The sequence below is a fragment of the Podarcis cretensis genome (assembly GCF_951804945.1).
Source record: "Podarcis cretensis genome assembly, chromosome: 16".
Lineage (NCBI taxonomy): Eukaryota > Metazoa > Chordata > Lepidosauria > Squamata > Lacertidae > Podarcis > Podarcis cretensis.
Window position 1 is genome coordinate 905433 of NC_137186.1, and position 21410 is coordinate 926842.

The window sequence follows — 21410 nt, forward strand, 5'->3', positions numbered from 1 at the left end:
AAGTCCATCTCTATTCTAGCTGTTATTCTAGTAAATTTGGTTTTATACAGTGGTGCCCCGCAAGACGAATGCCTCGCAAGACGAATTTCCCTATGGGCTTGCTTCGCAAGACGAAAACGTTTTGCGAGTTCTTGCGAGTTTTTTCCCTTTCCCCCCTTTTTCTAAGCTGCTAAGCCGCTAATAGCGCTAACCCACTAAGCCACTAATAGCCGTGCTTCGCAAGACGAAAAAACCGCAAGACGAAGAGACTCACGGAACAAATTAATTTCATCTTGCGAGGCACCACTGCACTTATAAGCCAGTTTGTGGTGGTCTTGTTTTGTTTTATGAATGGCTCCTAGCCAGGACGGCTCTGTTCTACCTCCACAGTCAGAGGAAGCGATGCAGAATTCCGCGGCGAGACTCCTTACTGGGTCCTCGCCACGGGATCACATTCACTCGGTGCTATACCAGCTGCACTGGCTCCTGGCAGAGCACAGGATCAGGTTTAAGGTGCTGGTTTTAACCTTTAAAGCCCTATACGGCCTAGGACCCTCGTACCTATGGGACCCCTTCTCCTGAAATGTCCCACGGAGGACCTTACAATCTTCAAACAAAAACATCTTGGAGGTCCCGGGCCACAGAGAGGTTAGGCTGGCCTCAACCAGAGCCAGAGCTTTTTCGGCTGTGGCTCCAATCTGGTGGTACGCTCTGTCCCAAGAGACCAGGGCCCTGCGGGACTTGACATATTTCCGCAGGGACTGCAAGACAGAGCTGTTCCACCAGACCTTTGGCCAAGGCACAGCCTGACCCCCTCCTTTGGCAATCCTCACAGAACTCCAGCCCAATGGTTGCCATTAATCTGATTTGAATTAATTTTATAATGAAATGATTTTAGAATGTTTTAGCATTTTACTGTTGTTAGCCGCTCTGAGCCCGGCTTTGGCTGGGGAGGGCGGGATATAAATAAAATTTATGATGATGATGATGATGATGATGATGATGATGATGAATCTCCCTGTTGCTGGAAACCTCAGGAGGCGAGAGTTCTTCTTGTGCTCAGGTCTCGCTTACAGGGTTCCCTTTTGGGTATCTGCTTGGCCACTGTGAGAACAGGAGGCTGGACTAATCCAGCAGGCTGTTCTGATGTTATTCATGCTTCTGTGCACAACTTGATACATGGCGCAGAACAGCAACCTCAAAGACGGAACAATGATAAGTTGCTTCTAAAGAGATGCCCAGCAAAGAACAGAATTTATCTAGAAAGCATCCAACTTCTGCAAGGTGTTGGAATACTAAGTACAGAATGTAGCGCTAGACCTTAAGGAGCTCCCCCCGCCCCCCCAATTTTCACCTGGCAGAGAGGCTGGACGCAGAAGAAGAGGCCGACTGGTGGAGGCGGGTGGCCTCAGCCGCGGCATCCATGTCCACGTCGCTGCGTGAGCGAGGCACATTCTCTGCTTTGCGCAACCTCTTGAGCTCCTCCCGGCCCTTCAGGCTCTCCGACCGGCCGAGTTTGACCTCCGACCTGGAACTGAAGCCACAAGGGAGAGGGACAGATGAGGACTTGGAGCCCACCTGCGCCCACCCGCCTTGCTGGGCGTTCTGGGCGTCCTCCTACCTGTCCGACTCCAGGAGGTCTTCAGGGAAGCTGCCGGTGGAGAGGCGCTGCAGGCCAGGATCCTGCGAGTCATAATGCTGGTTGTTCTCAAAGTGCTGGATGATGTTCCTCACGTTCCCGGGTTTAACTGGTCAGAGCGGGAGGGAAAGTCAAGCCGTTAGAAGTCCCCAATCCCCACATAGCTACAGACTTAGCTGGGGGGGGGGGGTGAGGGGGCAGACACCAGGGTCTGGCCCGGAAGAAGATCCAAGGCAGATGACTGTGTAGAGCAGCCTTTCTCAACCTGTAGGTCCCCAGATGTTGTTGAACTCCCATCACCAGAGCTCAGGGATGATGGGAGTTGTAATCCAACAACATCTGGAGACCCACAGGTTGAGAACCGCTGGTGTAGAGGGAACTGAAGCGTGGCACTTTGGGGGGGGGGGTTGTATCCTATGCCAGTTCTCCTCTGAGTAGACCCACTGCAACTAATGGACATGAAGAACTTGGGTTCACTCATTTCAACTGGTCCACTCTCAGCAGGCCTTGCCTGGATCAAAGCCTGGAACTCCTTAATTACACAGACACACTCCACTTCTACACAGCTGCCGAGGGGATGAGAGGGCCCTGTCTCCACTCTGCCCTTCACCTGGCTGCCATCCTGAACCCCTCTCCCCACTTGAAAAGGCTTAGCGAGGAAACCTAGGACTATGGATTCCCACAAGGGAGGAACCCCACGGCCTCAGGCCCAGCCCAGTTCCAGGGCCCCCCAGACACCCACTGGCAAGAAATCAAAGGGGAGAAGGTCCATTCCTGTAAGCAGAACGACATCAAGGGAACACAACCTGAATGACCAGCTCTGAAGGAGATAGGAAGGGAAGGGGAAAGGGGTGGCCTTCAGTTCCACTCCAGTGCGTCTGAGAGAGAAGGTGGCGCAGTCTCCCCACAGTGAACACAAGGGGTGGTTTGCACACCTTTCCCCAGGCAATCTCCCAACCCGCTGGGGAAGCCGCGGCAGAAAGTGCCCTCTGAGGGCAGCGCCAAGGAGGGGATGGAACAACACTAAGCCAAAGTGCGCTGCCCTGGGCGCAGAAGTTAGGCAAGGAAACTGAAGTGTGGCTTTTGCATGGGGAGGGGAAAGAGGGCGGGGGGAGACCCTGAGCGATTAAATCCAACCCTTCCTCACAGAACCAGTGACAACAACAATTTTCTGGAAAAAGATACTTCCTCGCCATTTTTTATTTTTTTAAGCAGCAGGGGTGGGGTGGGTAAGGGGGGTGAGCTGGGAGGGGGGTGGGGTGGGTAAGGGGGGTGAGCAGGGGAAAAAACCAGCAAGGGGTGTGTGTGTGTTCCTTTTGTTTTTACCTTCAACAGGGGACAAGGGGACATGAAATGCTGAAAAGAAAAACAAAAAGAATGGAATGTCAAAATCAACGTCAAAATTGCACCGATGAAAAAGACAGAAAAAGGAGGAGGAGAAGCGAGGAGAGGAGGAAGGAAGGAAGGAAGGAAGGAAGGAAGGAAGGAAGGAAGAAGCCCGGCTGAATCCACCCCCCCCCCCAGAACACACTGCAGGAGGGGGGTGTGCTCAGCACCATCCCCCCCTGCCCTCATCTGCCCCTGGAACTCACTGCTCTGGGAGGAGCTTTTGGGCTTGCCAATGTACTTGAGGATGGGGTTCCGCTTCTTGTCCTCCATGGCGTCCTTATCCTTCTTGGTGCTGCTGCTCTGTTGACCCAGGAGAGAGAGAGACACGCAGACACACACAGAGTGTGCATTAGGAGAGGCACAGGACACACACACACACCCTTCTCTCCCTCCCTCCCTCCAGCCTGACCACCAGCTCACCTTCTTGGCCTTGGGGAAGAACGGCAGCCACTTCTCTTTCTCCTGCGCCTGGGACTTCTCCACCACGCTGACGGGACGTGCCTCTCGCGGACGGATCCCCACATGGCCCATGTAGGTGTTCAAGGCGAAGCTCATGGGGGCGCTGGGGGGAGGGAGAGGGGTCAACTGAGCCCCACAAGGGGAGGGCAGGGGGAAGAGGCTGCTGGCATCAGGGCAGCGCAAGCCAGCGGGAAGGGGAAAAGCAGAGAGAACTCAAACTAAAGGTAAAGGGACCCCTGACCATTAGGTCCAGTTGTGACCGACTCTGGGGTTGCAGTGCTCATCTCGCTTTATTGGCCGAGGGAGCCGGCGTACAGCTTCTGGGTCATGTGGCCAGCAGGACTAAGCCGCTTCTGGCGAACCAGAGCAGCGCACGGAAACACCGTTTACCTTCCCGCCGGAGCGGTACCTATTTATCTACTTGCACTTTGACGTGCTTTTGAACTGCTAGGTTGGCAGGAGCAGGGACTGAGCAACGGGAGCTCAGCCCGTCGCTGGGATTCGAACCGCCGACCTTCTGATCGGCAAGTCCCAGGCTCTGTGGTTTAACCCACAGCGCCACCCGCGTCCCTTGACACGACACATATGTAAGATAAAAACCCAGAAATAAAGCAATATGCCATATGAAACATAAAGAGAGCAGGAAGAAGCAGGTCACTGGCAGCCTCTCAAGGGGACCCTTGGAATTCTCCTCACCTTCTGAGCAACCTGACCCTAGTAGTCCTGGGGGGCTGAGGTTTGAGGGAGACACTCACCTCCTGTCCTCTTCGTATTTGGATCTGGAGGAAGGAGACAAAGGAAAGAGGAGGAGGTTAAAAGTCATCTTCACTTCCTACAGCCTCTCCTCCTCTGCTTATAGCCCAGTCGCTGCCAAGAGACGGCTCACAGGGGGTCCACATAATAATAATAATAATAATAATAATAATAATAATAATAATTTATTATTTGTACCCCGCCCATCTGGCTGGGTTTCCCCAGCCACTCTGGGCGGCTTCCAACAAGGATGAAAAATACACTAAAATGTCACATATTAAAAACTTCCCTGAACAGGGCTGCCTTCAGATGCCCAAGCAGGAGACCCTCCCTTGCCCATTTGGTCTATACTGAAAACCCGCCCTCCTTCCTGTGTACTGGTGCCCTCTGGATGTTGCTGGGACTCCCATTACCACCACTGACCACTGGGCCATGCTTGCAAGAGGCTGGGCACATCAGTTGCAAGCCGCAGGGTCAACCATTCCACCCGCCATTGGCAGGCATGTTTTTTATCCCCCAGGACTGCCCTATCGTCTCCCACCTTGAGACCCACACACAGGCACATAACCCTCTGCTGGCAAGTCTCTGCCCCCCGTTCCCGAGGGGCTCAGCCCCACCCTCACCCTGCAGCCAGAGGGGCTGCTTGTCCCTGTAGTTACACGGAGCAGAGCACCACATGCGCGATCCTTCAGGCAGGATGGGACTGTGGTGGCAGCACAGCCTATGCCCAGAAATTATGGGTGTCCCAAATTGGAGCAGGCCCCTTTAGAAAACCCACCGGTGACTCCAGACCGGACAAGATTACAGGGGTCACTCCTTGTACCCCTTTGTGTTCTCCAGCTAGAGGAAGGCCTCGGCCACCGACCAGGGTGGGACTGCTCCTCCGTGAACAGCTATCTCTCTCTTCTTTCTCTCTCTCTGAGGGCACTCCCAATACACCAGCCGCAAAACAAGCTGGCCTGGCTCAGAGCCACAACTTCCAATCACCCTTCATGATTCCCTCCTGCTTTATTGGCATTAATGCAATAAAAACGGGTCCTTAAAGAAAAGCAGAAGCCGGCCGTCAAAGTCTCCAGGAGCAGATGGTGAGCAGAGCAACAGGCAAGGAGTCCCAGAAAGTTTCCTATATGATATCTGGAGCCTTGCAAGGCTGGGGGGGGGGGGCGGGGGAGCCCCTATCAGGTCAGCCCCTGACACACACATACTGTATAAAGGTAAAGGGACCCCTGACCATTAGGTCCAGTCGCGGACGACTCTGGGGTTGCGGCGCTCATCTTGCTTTACTGGCCGAGGGAGCCGGCGTACAGCTTCCGGGTCATGTGGCCAGCATGACTAAGCCGCTTCTGGCGAACCAGAGCAGTGTACGGAAATGCCGTTTGCCTTCCCGCCGGGGCAGTACCTATTGATCTACTTGCACTTTGACGTGCTTTCGAACTGCTAGGTTGGCAGGAGCAGGAACTGAGCAACGGGAGCTCACCCCGTCGCGGGGATTCGAACCTCCGACCTTCTGATTGGCAAGCCCTAGGCTCTGTGGTTTAACCCACAGCGCCACCCGCGTCCCCACATACTGTATACAGACACTTTAATGCCGCAGGAAAGTCATCTCAGGTGTGCAATCTCAGATTATACACACACACTCACAGGATGTCTCCAAGCTGAGCGATCTGCTTCTCGGCCACCTGGCGCTCCTTCTGGGGGTCTCCGTCAAGGTCCATCAAGTCGTTCTCCCCATACAAGCTTCCCAGGCCCATCGTGCGCTTGGTCCTGCAAGGCCAGAGAGGAGTCCCAGGGCAGGATGAAGACACTCCTCCCTCTGAGCTTTCATTCATAGCTCTGTATCCCACCTAAGCAGCCCCTGACCCAATTTCCCCAGAGCTCAAGGCGGCTTAGAAGATCTAGAAGGAAAGTCTAGTGACCCAGAGGAAAGCAACGAAACACCTGAGATGATGCTGCTTCATTCCATTTGGGCTCTCTTTTAAAGCACAGAAGAGGAACATTTGCTGAACAGGTTTGCTTTTTAAAACAGCTCCAGGTGGCTGGAAGTGACAGCTGTCAGCTTCCTGTCTTAGAAAAGGGCACTTCCTCTGGGATCCCCGCTTGCACAAAGGAGCATCGACCCCAAAACAAAATTCTATTCTGTTCTATTGCAGGTGGAAGTGGGTACCAACTAAGGGATTCATGTAAGACACACAAAATCCCATCAAAACTACTCAAAACTGGAGTAGTGGATTAAACAAGTGAGCTGAAGTCTACAGATTTTTATTTTTTAATAAAAAAAATGGAATTTTATTTACAACATAACATAACCCCCCACCCCCAATACACAAATCCACCCTCATTAAATGTGAGCATAACATACAATGAGCATAACGTACAACAATACAAACAACCAAATAAAACACTTGATTTATCCTGTATCTGGCCTCCTTATTTACTTCTTATAAGCTGTTTCCTTTATGAATAATTATTAAGATTTTTCTAATTATAACTTAAATATCCACAAAGTCTCCTGCAGACATTAATTGAAACAAGTCCAGGTATGTATTTTAGGGCACTGTTTTGTGAGGTATTCTCTGCATTTTCCCCAGGCTTTTTGAAACTCTTGTCTAGTGTGATCTCTAATTGCCTCTGTTATTCTAGCCAGTTCAATGTACTCTAACAGTTTGTCTTGCCATTCCTTTTTTCGTTGGCACAGTTTCTTTTCCCCCAGTTTTTAGCAATTAGGATCCTTGCCGCTCCTCTACAGATTAAATTAACCAATCAGCACACAGATGCACTTCATAGGAATTCTATTTTCTACACCTAACCCTGAAAATCTCACCTCGGCCATGTAAGCCTTGGGCAGGCGAATCAGGCCGAACGTTGCATAAACTATTTCCCTGGAGGAGCCCCCTGATTCCCTTCTGACACAGCGTGTGTTAGTTCTGCCCTCCAGGCCTTCAGACTCACTACCCCCAGTCCCTTCCCCTCTGCCACCTCCAATTTCCCCAGGCAAGGCACTGGGGGACCTGCGCTCCTCACCTGTAATCCTGGATCTGCTCCTGGATCTCTGGCATGACGGCCTCCTGGGCCTCTAGGAAAATGCTTCGGACGTCCTCCCCATTCCGCAGGCAGGAGTCTGGAGGAGCCATGGATTTGGGGTCGGGGGAGAGAAAAACAAGTCTTATGAAGGTGTGACAAGGGGGAGGCCTGGAGGCGTCTATAGACAGGAGGAAGGAGAGTTTACAGCAGGGAGGAACACCTCTGACCCTCCAGGTGCTGCTGGACTTGACACCCAACAGCCTCGGCTGATGGTGATGGGAGGTGGGGGGGTCCACAGGTGCTCCCCCACCCGTTCTACGGCCTCCAAATGCCTCGAAAGGACACAAGAGCCTGCTGACCCACAGGGGGCCCATCTAGTCCAGCATCCTATCCTCACAGGGGCCAGCCGGATGCTCAGCAGGTCCTGAGCACAACAGCAGCACCCAAGTAAGAATGTAACGTAAGAAGAACCCTGTTGCTGGATCAGGCCAGTGGCCCGTCCGGTCCTGTTCTCGCAGCGGCTGACCAGATGCCCCCAAAACCCTCAAGCACGACCCAAGCGTAAGAGCACACTCTGCTCTCCTGAGGTTTCCAGCAATGGGGGATTCAGAAGAATCGCTGCCTCAGGCAGTGAAGGCAAAGACAGTCACAAAACCGAGAAATTACACAAAACAAATGAAATACTATGAAAATCCCTGAAGCGAGAAGTAATCGACTAGAAATATTATCTTATAGAAATAAACTAAGTAATAACAAAATCAAAAAGTTTAAGGAAAAAATAGGAAAACCTATTTAGTTTATTTCTATAAGATAATAAGATAAAGGTAAAGAGACCCCTGACCGTTAGGTCCAGTCATGGCCGACTCTGGGGTTTCAGCACTCATCTTGCTTTATTGGCCGAGGGAGCCGGCGTACAGCTTCCGGGTCATGTGGCCAGCATGACTAAGCCGCTTCCAGCGAACCAGAGCAGCGCACGGAAACGCCGCTCACCTTCCTGCCGGAGTGGTACCTATTTATCTACTTGCACTTGCTTTTGAACTGCTAGGTTGGCAGGAGCAGGGACCGAGCAATGGGAGCTCACCCCATCGCGGGGATTCGAACCACCGACCTTCTGATCAGCAAGTCCCAGGCTCTGTGGTTTAACCCACAGCACCACTCACGTCCCTATAAGATAATATTTCTAGTCAATTACTTCTCATTTCAGGGATTTTCACGGTATTTCATTTGTTTTGTGAAGGGAAAGCCCAGCTTGTTTTCAAGGCCCTTCTGGGCCAGTGACATTTTGGGCTGTCCTTGGGGCTGATCTGTTTGCCCATGGTAAGTCTGACTCAAGGAGCACACAGGAAGAGAAGGAAATTCCTTCCAAGCCATCACTACATGCCTCTGCTCCTAGATCTCTAATCCTTAAAGGGTCACAACAGCCCTTGAGGTCAAACTCACCTATCTCAGCCAACAACTGATCGGAGACCTTGACTCTCAGAGGCTGAGGAAGGGAAAGAAAAAGACAGTGTTGACCCACCAGCACCAGCCTCCCAAGGCCTCTCACACCCCACAGCACCAGTGCAATCTGGTACGTGATATGGCTGGGGGGAGCCAGGAAGCCCCTAGCTGCCCCCCGATCGCTCACCGCAGTTTTCTCCAGGAAGATGTGCCAAATGTCCTTCCCAAGTCCCCGGGCTTCCTTGGGGCTCATCTGCTGGCAAACATCTGCGCACAAGTACAGCAGCTGCCGAGGAGAGAGAGAGGAGGAAGGAAGAGGAGAAAAAACACGCATCAGGGTGAGAGGGAACGGAGAGGGTGAAGAAATGCCCACAAGAGAGCTGAAAAAGGGGGGTGAGGGGTGAGGGAGGAAGTAGGCCTGGCAGGGCGTCCCCGGTATGGAGTTGCCGTGGGAGCCCCCAGGGAAGACACCATGCTGAGTCCAGGATAAATGGGGGCATCTTGCCTGCCTGGAAACGGAGGTGGGATTGCGGGCGTGTTTCGCAATTCTCGCACGAGCAGGAACTAACTGTGGCAACCACAGCAAAGCGCATTTCACGGGCTGCAAGAATTACGAAGAGGCTGCTTTCTGCTGTGTCAGACCTACGGCCCATCTAGGTCAGTACTGTCGACAGTGACTGGCAGCCGTGGCTCTCAGGGAGGGGTAGCCCTGACCTGGCGAAGTCAGGGCTTGGGCCTGGGATGTTCTGCACGTGCCCCACCACCAAGCCTCCAGAAATGAAGGCTGTAGTCCTCATGGCTCTAAATAAAGAACCGGTTTGAAGGGGAAGACAGAAAGCTGCCATCTACCAAGTCTGTGGCCAGCACTGGTTCTCTGGGGTCTCCATCCTCCTTCTTAGGGGGATTGAATTCTGCTCACAAGACACTCTGGTCTCTTTGTAATGCGAGAAAGAAAGTTATCTCCAAGTCTGAGGCAACAGCGAGGGCTGGGAATATCTTAATTTGAATATACACCTTATAAATACATAGGCTTAAGGCACACAACTAGAAAACTGCTTGCCTGCCCATCAGGCCCCAATCTTCATGCCGGGAGCAGTTCCTCTGATTCAGAGGGTTTTCAAATAATAATAATAATAATAATAATAATAATAATAATAATATCCCGCCCTCCCCAGCCGAAGCCGGGCTCAGAGCGGCTAACAACAATAAAAGTAGCACAGCATTCTAAAATCATTTCATTTTAAAATCAATTCAAATCAAATTAATGGCAACCATTGGGCTAGAGTGCTATGAGGATTACAGAAGGAGGGGGTCAGGTTGTGCCCTGGCCAAAGGCCTGGTGGAACAGCTCTGTCTTGCAGGCCCTGCGGAAAGATGTCAAGTCCCGCAGGGCTCTGGTCTCTTGGGACAGAGCGTTCCACCAGATCGGGGCCATGGCAGAAAAAGCCCTGGCTCTGGTTGAGGCCAGCCTAACCTCCCTGTGGCCTGGGACCTCCAAGATGTTTTTGTCTGAAGACCGTAAGGTCCTCCATGGGACATACCAGGAGAGGCGGTCCCGTAGGTACGAGGGTCCTAGGCCGGATAGGGCTTTAAAGGTTAAAACGAACACCTTAAACCTGATCCTGTACTCCACCGGGAGCCAGTGCAGCCGGTATAGCACCGGGTGAATGTGATCCCACAGCGAGGACCCCATAATAAACCAGCATATTCCACACATAGCTTCATTTGCCCTGTGGTACCCGATACCTGGCATGCAGGACACCAGGGCCTGATTTTGACCGGCTTTCCTTTGAAAGACAAGCACCTGGGTCTTCATGCCTGTGAGAAAAAGCTGGCAGAAATCTAGCTAGCTTCTTTCCTTCCTTCCTGCTGCAGCGCCTGGGCTTGGGCACACAGGCTGGGTGCAAAAAGTCTGACACAAACACCAGCAAACTCCCTTCCGCCTTCCCGGCACATCCCTAACCACCCCCCACCCCCCATCTCCATGCAGCGGCCCAGACTGCCCAGTGGCATGTTCCCTGCATCTCTTCCCACTGGGCCCTTGCCTTGGGAATGGCGAAGGGTAAAAGGAAGGAAGGAGCCCCCTTTGGATCGTACCAGAGGACTCGGGTCAGCCTGAGAGAAGATGTAGCGCAAGAAGACGCCCAGGTGCGCCAGCCGTGTCTTCAGCCTCCCTAAATCTTGGAAGAGGGAGTCACACTGCGGAGAGAGAAGAAGAAGAAACACGCTCAGTGGTCGCCAGACGACAACACTGAGCCCGGCACAGGGGCCACACGGACTGCCTCTATGTTCCAGGGTCCACCTCAAAGTGCTTGTTTTGGTCCCGCAAAGCCCTTGATTGCTCAGGACCTCCAATACCTAATGGCCGGCCCGGACTCTGTCTTCATCATCATCATCATCATCATCAGGCCCTTCTCTGTACTCTGCCTCTGGCTGAGATCCAGATGTTGGCCTTTCCTGCTGCGCCCTCTCCCCTCAATCTCTGCCCAGGGAGGTCTTCCTGGCACATACCTTAACATCTTATCAGACCAATAATAATCATAATAATTTATTATTTATACCCCGCCCATCTGGCTGGGCTTCCCCAGCCACTCTGGGCGGCTTCCAACAGAATATTAAAATACAATAGTCTATTAAACATTAAAAGCCTCTCTAAACAGGGCTGCCTTCAGATGTCTTGTAAAAGTCTGGTAGTTGTTCTCTTTGACATCTGATGGGAGGGTGTTCCACAGGGCGGGTGCCACCACCGAGAAGGCGTATCCTATCAGCGTCCCATTCAGACATGCAGATTCTCCAGGGCTTTTGAGGGGTTAAACTCTGACATGGTGGGTAGCCTTAGAGTGGTACTGTATTCTTAAACCTGACAAATGTCTTTACATAGTGTATGTAAGTTTCCTAGAGGCATTTTGCACCTGGAAGCTAATAAAATTAATAATAGTAGTAATATTTTAAAATTCTGAATAGGGGATGCTGTGGCCAACCAGCCAACCCCATCCTACTCTACTATTAGACGGCCTGTTACCGCCCCCACCCCTCCCCACCAAGAAAGCATGGGTGAGGCAGTGACGGTGTTACTACCTCATTGTTGAAGTATCCCGGGTCGTAATCTTCCTCTGGACCAATGATGAGCGGCCTCAGCGTCCGATCCGAGCCCTGCAAAGGGTCATTTATCAGGGTGAGACACATCACAAACTGCGGAGGAAGACCCACAAGTTGTTGGGTTTTTTTTGGGGGGGGGGGGAAGAAGTTGAGAATAGTTCTGTCTCGGCTTCATTATCTAAAATGGAAGTTTCAGAAGGAGAGCAAGCTAGTGTTATTATATGTCTATTTAATGGTGTCTGATGGGTAAGGTTGCTTTAGAAATCTGAAAAGGGAAAGGGGGAAAACACCCAGAATAATACGCCCCCCCACAATGAAATGGAAGTTCCTACCCACCTTGTAGTCATGGGGTGGGCGAGAATCAAAATCCCAGCTAAAGGGCTGGGAAGCTCAAGAGGCTCAGAAAAGGGAGAGAGGCAGGGGTAATTTTTCACGGGGTGCTTTTAAAAATGGGGAAGTGTGGGGGGGGGGCAGGAAGTCCGGACCCTCACCTGTTCTGCGGAGGGGGAGAATGGCGTGTCTGAGCCCTGGCGCCGATGGTGCTGGAACATTCTGGAGGTGATGACTGGGGAGGTGTGGGGGCTGTCCAAGCCAGGGTCGGACAGGACCGAATTCCGGTTCAGGGAGATCTGCTCCAGGAAGAGAAATTGCATTACTGAGATCACACACACACACACACACACACACACACCACTTTCATTACCGACCCAGAGAAGCAGAACCCCAAGCAGCCCCTTCAGGACTTGCCTCGCTGACGGAGGGGAACCGCTCTGTGCCAGAGTCCATGCCACTGTCACCGTCCTGAGAGTCCAAGGAGAGGCGCCCTGAAGAATGCAGAAGGGGGGGGACAATGACGACACAGTTAAGAGCCCTGGCAGAAACGAAGAAAACTTGGGGTGGGGCCTCCAAAAGGTCAGTATTTGGCAGGAGAGATTCAAGGACATTCCAGAATATAAGGAGAGTCTGGCCGCTGCTGAATCACGTCAAAGGGGGTTGGACTAAATGACCCCTGGGGTCCCCTCCAACTCTAGAATTCTGTGATTCTATGATCTAGTCCAGCATCCTGTCAACACAGTTCCTTAAGAACCTAGAAATCGAGACAGACTGCCTCTGCACCTGGGGCTTCCTCCTCCTCGAACCGCTTCCATCCCAGAAGGAACTTTCAACCAACAATGAGCACATGACTTTGCTTATTTCCTCCTCCCTCCTAATCCCATTTTCCTTTGGTGCTGAGTCTTTTTAGATTGCAAGCCTGAAGCGGGGCAGAGACAGACTGTCTTATCTGTAAACTGTTCTGGAGAGTTGTGTGTGTGTGTGTGTGTGTGTGTGTGTGTGTGTGTGTGTTGGGGTTGAAGAGTGGGATAAAAAAAAATGTGTAAATGAATTTTGCACACTTCTATGCATAGGGAATTTGTTTTTTTCCATTATGTTCCCTAAATATAGAAGAACAGCAAATAAGGGAGAAAGCTCAGCTAGCCCCGACTCCCTTGACACACCCAAACACACACCGTTTCTGAAAACAAGGCCCACAAATCAGTGGGAACCTCCTTTGCTGCTTGGAAAGAGGGAGGTGCAGAGGCTGTCTGGCCCTGGTATCCAGTCCCACAGAACAACTCACCATCGGTGACTCGGGAACCACTGAAGTCACTGAAGAGGCGGGTGGTGGAATCCTGAAAAGCAAAGAGGTTGAGAGCTCAGGATCAGATTGACCCCCCCTGTAAGAATGGTGGGAGGATGGAGAAAAGCAACACTGGGATCAATCCTAAAACTATCGGAAGGGCCTGGCTTCCAAAGGGGGCACAGCTAGTTCCGCCTCCTGGTATCACAGTGGCCAAATGCCCCATAGAACCTAGACTGCTTCTGAACATAAGAAGGGTCTGGCTGCTGCTGCTGGATCAGGCCAGCTGCCCTCATGGTGGCTGGCCAGGTGCCCCAATTGGGAGGCCCACAAGCAAGACATGAGAGCAACAGTAACACTCTCCAAAGGCATTTCGGAATTATTTTAGAAAGACCTGCATTGGCTCCCAGTACGTTTCCGAGCACAATTCAAAGTGTTGGTGCTGACCTTGAAAGCCCTAAACGGCCTCAAAGGCCCAGTATACCTGAAGGAGCGTCTCCTCCCCCATCGTTCTGCCTGGATACTGAGGTCCAGATCCGAGGGCCTTCTGGTGGTTCCCTCCCTGCGAGAAGCCAAGTTACAGGGAACCAGGCAGAGGGCCTTCTTGGTGGTGGTGCACGCCCTGTGGAATGCCCTCCCATCAGATGTCAAGGAAATAAACAACTATCTGACTTTTAGAAGACATCTGAAGGCAGCCCTGTTTAGGGAAGCTTTTAATATTTGATGCATTACGGTATTTTAATGTTTTGTTGGAAGCCGCCCAGAGTGGCTGGGGAAGACCAGCCAGCTGGGCGGGATATAAATAAATTTATTAATTATTATTATTATTATCATCATTATTATTATCATTATAGAATAATTACTTTAGAAGGGACAAAAACCTGATGTGGCAAGATGCATTCCCCGCTGGGGACTGAGCATATTTGTTCCGTGGCTGCAGAATGCCAACTGAAATTTGGGGGAGAAAAACCGGGCTCCAGGTGGGAGAGGAGAATGGGATGGAGGAGAGTGTGACCGACAGCTGCCCACAACAGGAGCACTGCACCCCGCCCTGTTTGGATGGAGCATGGTGCGCTCTGTGGTTGGCACAGGAACTCTCACGTCGTTGGCAAACGGCACCAACTGTCCGCTGAACATCGCCAGGCTCAACCTGTCACAACCTTCACCCATCCTCACTGCAGCCGACGATCCACGCTGCCCCCTCCTCAACACAGCGCCCACCCCCACAGCCATTCACTCACCAGAAGCCCTCCTGTCTCTTGGCGGATCTTGTGCTGTAGCTGATTGACTCTCCGGCGAGCACCTTCAATCTGTTCCTCGATCAGGGAAGCCGGATTCCGATTGTAGGCTTCGTAGCAACGCTGCTCCAGGGTGGAAGGCAGGTACGAAGATTACATGCTGCTTTTTCAAAAGAGAGGTCCAACTGGTGGCCCCCACTCTCCCACCCCCCAGACAGGGAGCCCAAGGCTGTCCGGTAGATTTTGCAAAGGGCTAGCAAAACGTAAAGCATTGGCCAAGATCATTGTGGCGATCACACAGGGTCCCCGGACGTTTAACAGTCTATTGATCCCTGTGCCATCACTGTGCTCGCTTCCCTGCTGCCACCAACCCGTTACTCTCCGGTAAAACACTGAGTCCAGACAGTTGTGAAAAGTGAACCAAAAAAACCAAGTTTATTTTACAAACATTAACAAGTTTATGGTTTCTCAGATAATATTCCCGTCGGTATCTTAACTTTAGTTTCTTTACTGGCCTATACCTTGCTAATACCTTCTGACTGATTATGTCAACTGTTTGACTGACTCCTCTTAACAAATTCTCTCACACCAGACTAGCCCAACCCACAGATTTATCCTCTCTGTCTCTTCTCTAACTCCAGACTGACTTCTCAACAACTCTAACTCCCCAAAAACCCTCTGTGCTTAAACCTTATACACAGTTAACTCTGCCCCCTGGGTTCCCATTGGTTAGTCATTTTACAATTAGTTGACACCTTAGGAGGGCAAACACCACAATCATCAATTGACAAGAGTGATGGCCGCCATCCCAGCTGTTAGAATTGGTTGAGAGAAGGAGGGCAGGGGCTGGCTTCTGCACAGAGACAGAAAACCCCTCAAATTTGCAAAAGGGTGGCAGTAAGAGAAACGGCAACATGGGTTGGCTGCTGGCTTCAAACGGGGGGAGCCAAGTTCTGGGGCCCGAACTCCCAGCAGCAGCAGCAGCAGCAGCAGCAGCCGCCAGGATGGTCAGTGAATCCAGCAACACCCAGAGGCCTCAGTCCTGCCTGTATCCCACCACCCCAGAAGCACTTAAAGGTCAAGGGACCCCTGACCGTTAGGTCCAGTCGTGAACGACTCTGGGGTTGCGGCGCTCATCTCGCTTTACTGGCCAAGGAAGCCGGCGTACAGCTTCCGGGTCATGTGGACAGCATGACTAAGCTGCTTCTGGAGAAACCAGAGCAGCGCACGGAAACACCGTTTACCTTCCCGCCGGAGCGGTACCTATTTATCTGCTTGCACTTGCTTTTGAACTGCTAGGTCGGCAGGAGCAGGGACCGAGCAATGGGAGCTCACCCCGTCGCGGGGATTCGAACCACCGACCTTCTGATCAGCAAGCCCTAGGCTCTGTGGTTTAACCCACAGCGCCACCCACGTCCCCCACCAGCACTTACAAGCCCAAAAAGGGCACTGTGGCTCCACAAGAGAGCCCAGTGCAGCGAACTAGGAAGGGGGTCCCATTGCACCACAATGAACTGCTCTGCTGCCGGCAAGACCCCAGGCTCAGGAGGCAAGCAAAACCACCATGACTGGTCCAGCAGAGCCCCGCTTCACCCCCTGGATGGACCATCTGTCATCTGTGATTCCTTCGCCGCAGAGGGTTGGAGTAGATGACCTTTGGAGGGCCCCTCCAACCCTTCGATTCTATGATTCCTACCTGCAGCTCTGCCTCCTCCTGCCTCAGCATGTTGCGGAGAATCTGTGTTGCGTGCTTCTGGACTTCTGGATCCTAAGAGTTTTCGAAAAGGCCGGAGAGGGGAGGAAGCGAGGTCAGTTAAGGCTGCCTGCAGCCTCTGCACTGTCCTCCAGCCCCACTGCACGGGACCCCCCTCTCATACCTGCAGTGGCTTTGGCCCCGTGATGCGCTGCGGCGGAGGCAGTGGCGGCGGCGGGGGTGGAGGGGGGCACGCAGGTGTGAGCTGAGGAGCCCCCGACTGGTGCCCCTCCTGCTGGGAGCCCAGAAACCCCACAGAGGCAGGAGGGGAGCCCAAGAGGGTGAGGGCGACGTAAGCACCGGCTTGGGGGAGCAGTGAGGGGGGGTCAGGAAGGGACAAGACAGACAGAAAGATTTGTGTTAAAAACATGAGCCGCTTGGCGATCCCCGTTTCCCTGAGAGGGGGGCACATGCCCTCCAGTCCAAATGAACCATAATCCCCAGATTTCATTCATAGGACCCTCGTGCCTACGGGGCCACCTCTCCTGGTCTGCCCCGCGGAGGACCTTAAGGACCACAAATGACAACACTTTGGAGGTCCTAGGTCGCAAGGTACTTAGATTGGTCTCAACTAGGGCCAGGGAAGACAGTGGAAGACAGGAGGGCCTGGCGTACTCTGGTCCAGGGGGTCACGAAGAGTCCAACACAACTAAACAACAACAACAACAGGGCCAGGGCCTTTTTAGTGCTGGCCCCAATGTGGTGGAACACTCTGTCCCAAGAGAGCAGGGCCCTGCAGGACTTGACATCTTTCCGCAGCGCCTGAAAAACAGAGCTGTTCCGCCTGACCTTTGGTTTGGACTCGGTCTGACCCTTATGTCTTCCCTCCCCTTATGGTTTTGATCTATGCGCTACTTTTAAAATGAGGCTGCATTTTAACCCGTATTTTAAATTGGTATTTTTTCCCCCCCGCCATTATGTTTTCCTTGTAATTTTACTGGTGTTAGCCACCCTGAGCCTGGCTCTGACCAGGGAGGGAGTGGTATAAATAAAATTTATTTTTATTATTTTATTATTTTATTTTTAAAATTATTATTATTATTATTATTATTATTATTATTATTATTATTATTATTATTATTATTTCAAGCATCTGTAGAACTGAGATATGAGCCAAAATGTGTGCAAACAAAGCATCTCACAACAACAAGAAGAGTCTGCCGGATCAGGCCAATGGGCCATCTAGTCCAGCATTCTGTTCTCACAGCGGTTGACCAGATGCCCCAAGCAGGAACTGAGCAGAAGAGCAGTCTCCCCTCCTGAGGTTTCCAGCAACTAACATTCAGAAGCAATGCTGGCTCCTGCAGCAGAGAGTTCCGCAGTGGAACTATGCACTCATTATTTCACGAGCCTGTTCCCCTTTTCTGTCCCCCGAAGAAATTCCCACAGATGCCCACAAGGGTCTTCAGTACCCTTGCTGGGGAGTTTCTCCAACCTTCTTGCCAAGGGCACACACACACACACACACACACACACTGCCCCCAGTATTCCCCAGGAGGGCTGAAAGCCGGTGCTTTAATTCAGGGCCTGCTGGCATGGCCCACTCACATTTTATGAGCTTCACGACTTCCAGGTGGGAGCTGTTGGTCACCATCGTCCCGTTCACCTGGCACAAGAAGAGAGGGAATCAGAGGGTGCTAGGGGAGTCGTGTGGAGAGACAACAGGCTCCCTCCACACACCCCCACCATATGCCCCTGGCATCTTAAGAGAGATGGAGGTCTCCTCTTGGGCACCCAAGACCAGGCACGTCCTCAGAGTCAGCCTGGCACTTGCTCTAGGGAGCAGCTGGTTCAAATCCCTGCTCATCCATTGCAATCCTTGCTGGACGACCTCAGGCTGGTGTAGTTGTGAGGGGAAAGAACGGGATTAAGACAGAACAGACACCACCTTCAGCTCCTTGGAGGAAGGATGGGGAGCAAATGAGATACAAATCATTTCCCGGGGCAGTAATTTTTAGGAAGGAATGCTTGCCCAAGGGTGAGGGAAGTGCTCCGGAACATGGTAAAAGGGGCCGTTTTTCTACTTGGGTAAGTTCAGAACTACAGTGGATGCTCGGGTTGCGAACGTGATCCATGCGGGAGGCACGTTCACAACCCGCAGCGTCGCGTCTGTGCATGCGCAAAGCGTGATTTAGTGCTTCTGCGCATGCGCAAATGCTGAAACCCGGAAGTAACCCATTCTGGTACTTCCGGGTTTCGGCACGTCCGTAACCCGAAAACGCGCAAACTGAAGTGTCTGTAACCCGAAGTATGACTGTACTCACTTTGACAATCCGGTCACCCTCCTGAACGCCGGCCTTCATGGCGGCCCCCCCTGTGGAAACAGCAGCACAAAACACGACACAGGAGACAGACAGACAAGACTTTTGAGATTATGCCATAAATAATCTGCAGGTTTGTGTGTGTGTGTCCCCCCCCCCCCCTCTTTTGGGAGTTTATTCTGCTAGCCGGGATCTTATAAAACCGCAGCTGGATTTGAGTTCATGATCCTGGCTGCAAAATGGACACTGAACAATAGTTCCCTCTTCCAGATGAAAAAAGGAACTGTGATTTTGAACAGGAGAGGTAAAGGTGTGATAATGATTCCTAGCTTATAAAACCATGGGCTGTGGAGCCAGGAGTGTTATGTTCAAACCGGGCCATTATGTTGCAGTCCTTACACCAGTCCTTTAAGGTAGAACAACATGATTGCCCCCATGTTGCAGATGGGAACTGGCAGAGGCTGCCAGCTCACTTTCCAAGTTAAATTCAGTTCCTGTTTCTGTGGAGGGTTGAGTCAGGGGAAGGAGGCAGAGCCATATGAGCAGAGGCCAGGGCCCAAAGCCCAGCCCACCCCCCGCAACTCCCCACACTGCTCACCTGGCCGTACAGATTGCACCAAGACGATCCTGTCCCCACTGACGGTGAAGCCAAAGCCATGCTGGTCTTTCTGGATAATGACGCAACGCTGGACCAAACCTTGGAGGAAGAAGAAGAAAACAGAAGACCAAGGCTTATTATGCTGTTCCTCCACCAAGTTCAGGCAAGAGCCAGCCTGCTCAAGAGCCGTGGCACCAAGCGTGGCACTGAAAGGCTTCCCGGGGGAACGGACTTGATTTGGCGCAGCTCTGAGAAGCAGCCAAGGGCGACCAGGGAGCCCCTCACTGCTGCTACCGGTCTTCCCGCCTCTCCCCCGGTTGAAAAAAGGGCTCACCTGTTGTTTCGCTGGAGTCAGATGGCTGACGGCGGTGGCCAGGAGAGCGCCGTTCTGGAGCCGACTCGCCCAGGGAAGACAGGCTGCTCAACCTGCAGATAGAGAGAGAGAGAGAGAGAGAGAAGGAAGGGACTGAAAGAAGGAGCAAAGCAACTGGGAGCAGGTTGCAGCAAGCCAGCGACTGCCAACCTAGCGCCCACCAGATGTTTTGGGCTGGTGGGAGTTGCAGTCCACATCTGGCTGGCCACGGTTGCAACAGGCCACTTCTGACCCATTGTATATACCTCAGCTGAGGGACACGTGAGACGAATAGGAACATAGTACTTTGTAATAAGCAGACCCCGTTCCTCCTGAGCAGAACCCCTGCTCCCTTAAATTCAGCACTAAGCTCTCCTCAACACTGCAGGAAAATGCACCAGCCCATGTGGAAATAGGGACCGTGAGGTTTTCATCGCTGGGGCCGACGCTTCTCCTCTCACTGCTGCCCCAAGAGCAGAAGATGGAAGTGGGTACCCCAAGATGCAAGGAGGTTCAAGATGCCCTCAGGCTGGCCCACAGAGTCTTGCGATCACCAGACAGGCCATCGCAAGGCACCTGAGGATTCCTGGTCCTTTATGGAGGTTTCTGAGCCACGTGGGGCCATTTGGAATGGCCACCAAGGCAACCAGCTGAGGGATGGTCACCTTCAGCCTCTGCTTTCCCTCTGACCTCCTGTGGCCCACAGCTGCCCTTCCCTGCTGTTTTCTGCCTCTGGCCTGGCCCCCAGGGACAACTAAGGCCGCCCCAGCATCCATGGCCAAACCCCACAGGGAGCTGATGCAATGCAGCGGACTTCAAAGACCAGTGGAAAGCAGAAGGGGCAACCACACACACACAAATACTTCTGAGGGATGCCTTTCCTGGTGGTTTTACATGGACAGCCAGTGGTGGAGGGGTCAAGGAGCCATGAACGTGTGACAACATGAGCAGGAGGAGGGGGAGGGCGTGTAAGCAGCCACGTTAAACACACACACACACACACACACACACACACACACACACACACAGCAAGAGGCAGAGGAATGTCTGACATCTTACCAGGCTGCAATGGGGCTGATGAAAGGACACAAGACAAAGCAGCAATGGGCGGAGAGACAGACAAAAACAGACAACAGTGGAAGAGTTATGTCTGGCGATTGCTCCCCTCTCATCAGCTCTGTGCTGGCGGATTTAAAACCACGGCCAAAGGACCCTGCTGCTGGGCTGGGACCACTGCACCTGCCCACTTCAGTTGCTCCCCAAAGACCCCCAGAGCTATGATCATAAACAGCCCCCTTCCCATGTTTCTGGACTCCAGCGCCCAACATCCTGATCGTTCGCCAACCGTTGGAACAGAGGAAGCTGCCTTCTGCAGAGAGGCTATTGCTCCATCCAGCTCAGGACTGTCGACCTTGACTGGCCATGGCCTCCCAGGGTATCTCCCAGCCCCACCTGGGGACTGAGCCTGGGACCTTCTGCATGCAAAGCAGGTGTTCTGCCCACTGGCCCTCCCGCCAGCCACATGGGCTGCAGGGGCTGGTGGGAGTTGGGATCCCAGCCGCATGGGCTGTAGGGGTCGCAGCTTCCACAACCCTGTCCAGAAAAGAACATGGCAAGCGAGGTCCTCCTCCTCATCCAGGGCACCCCTTCTTCAAAGCCACTTCTGGCCCCAACTCTGTCTCCCCATTCCAAACTGCCAATACCTGCTGAGCTCTGGGGGGAAATACAGCGGTGCCTCGCAAGACGAAAAGAATCCGTTCCGCAAGTCTCTTCGTCTAGCGGTTTTTTCGTCTTGCGAAGCAAGGCCATTG

At 52.6% G+C, this 21410-nt stretch overlaps 1 protein-coding gene across 6 annotated transcripts in view; it reads right to left on the reverse strand.

Annotated features, from left to right (window-relative positions):
* The window catches only part of ARHGEF11 (Rho guanine nucleotide exchange factor 11), a 64073-nt gene that overhangs the window by 21835 nt on the left and 20828 nt on the right, over nt 1-21410 (reverse strand). For 5 of the 6 annotated variants that reach the window (XM_079957885.1, XM_079957889.1, XM_079957886.1 and 2 more), the window contains 22 exons: nt 19582-19673; nt 19248-19346; nt 18653-18702; nt 17937-17994; nt 16513-16691; nt 16332-16403; nt 14639-14758; nt 13398-13449; nt 12527-12603; nt 12271-12408; nt 11759-11833; nt 10778-10879; nt 8868-8966; nt 8681-8723; nt 7241-7337; nt 5861-5983; nt 4222-4245; nt 3428-3569; nt 3211-3307; nt 2945-2974; nt 1601-1727; nt 1334-1513 (listed from right to left, as the gene is read on the reverse strand). In XM_079957885.1, coding sequence (XP_079814011.1) covers nt 1334-1513; nt 1601-1727; nt 2945-2974; nt 3211-3307; nt 3428-3569; nt 4222-4245; nt 5861-5983; nt 7241-7337; nt 8681-8723; nt 8868-8966; nt 10778-10879; nt 11759-11833; nt 12271-12408; nt 12527-12603; nt 13398-13449; nt 14639-14758; nt 16332-16403; nt 16513-16691; nt 17937-17994; nt 18653-18702; nt 19248-19346; nt 19582-19673 — 2076 coding nt within the window. The remainder of the gene's footprint in view (nt 1-1333; nt 1514-1600; nt 1728-2944; nt 2975-3210; nt 3308-3427; nt 3570-4221; nt 4246-5860; nt 5984-7240; nt 7338-8680; nt 8724-8867; nt 8967-10777; nt 10880-11758; nt 11834-12270; nt 12409-12526; nt 12604-13397; nt 13450-14638; nt 14759-16331; nt 16404-16512; nt 16692-17936; nt 17995-18652; nt 18703-19247; nt 19347-19581; nt 19674-21410) is intronic. The other variant, XM_079957887.1, reaches the window with a different exon arrangement.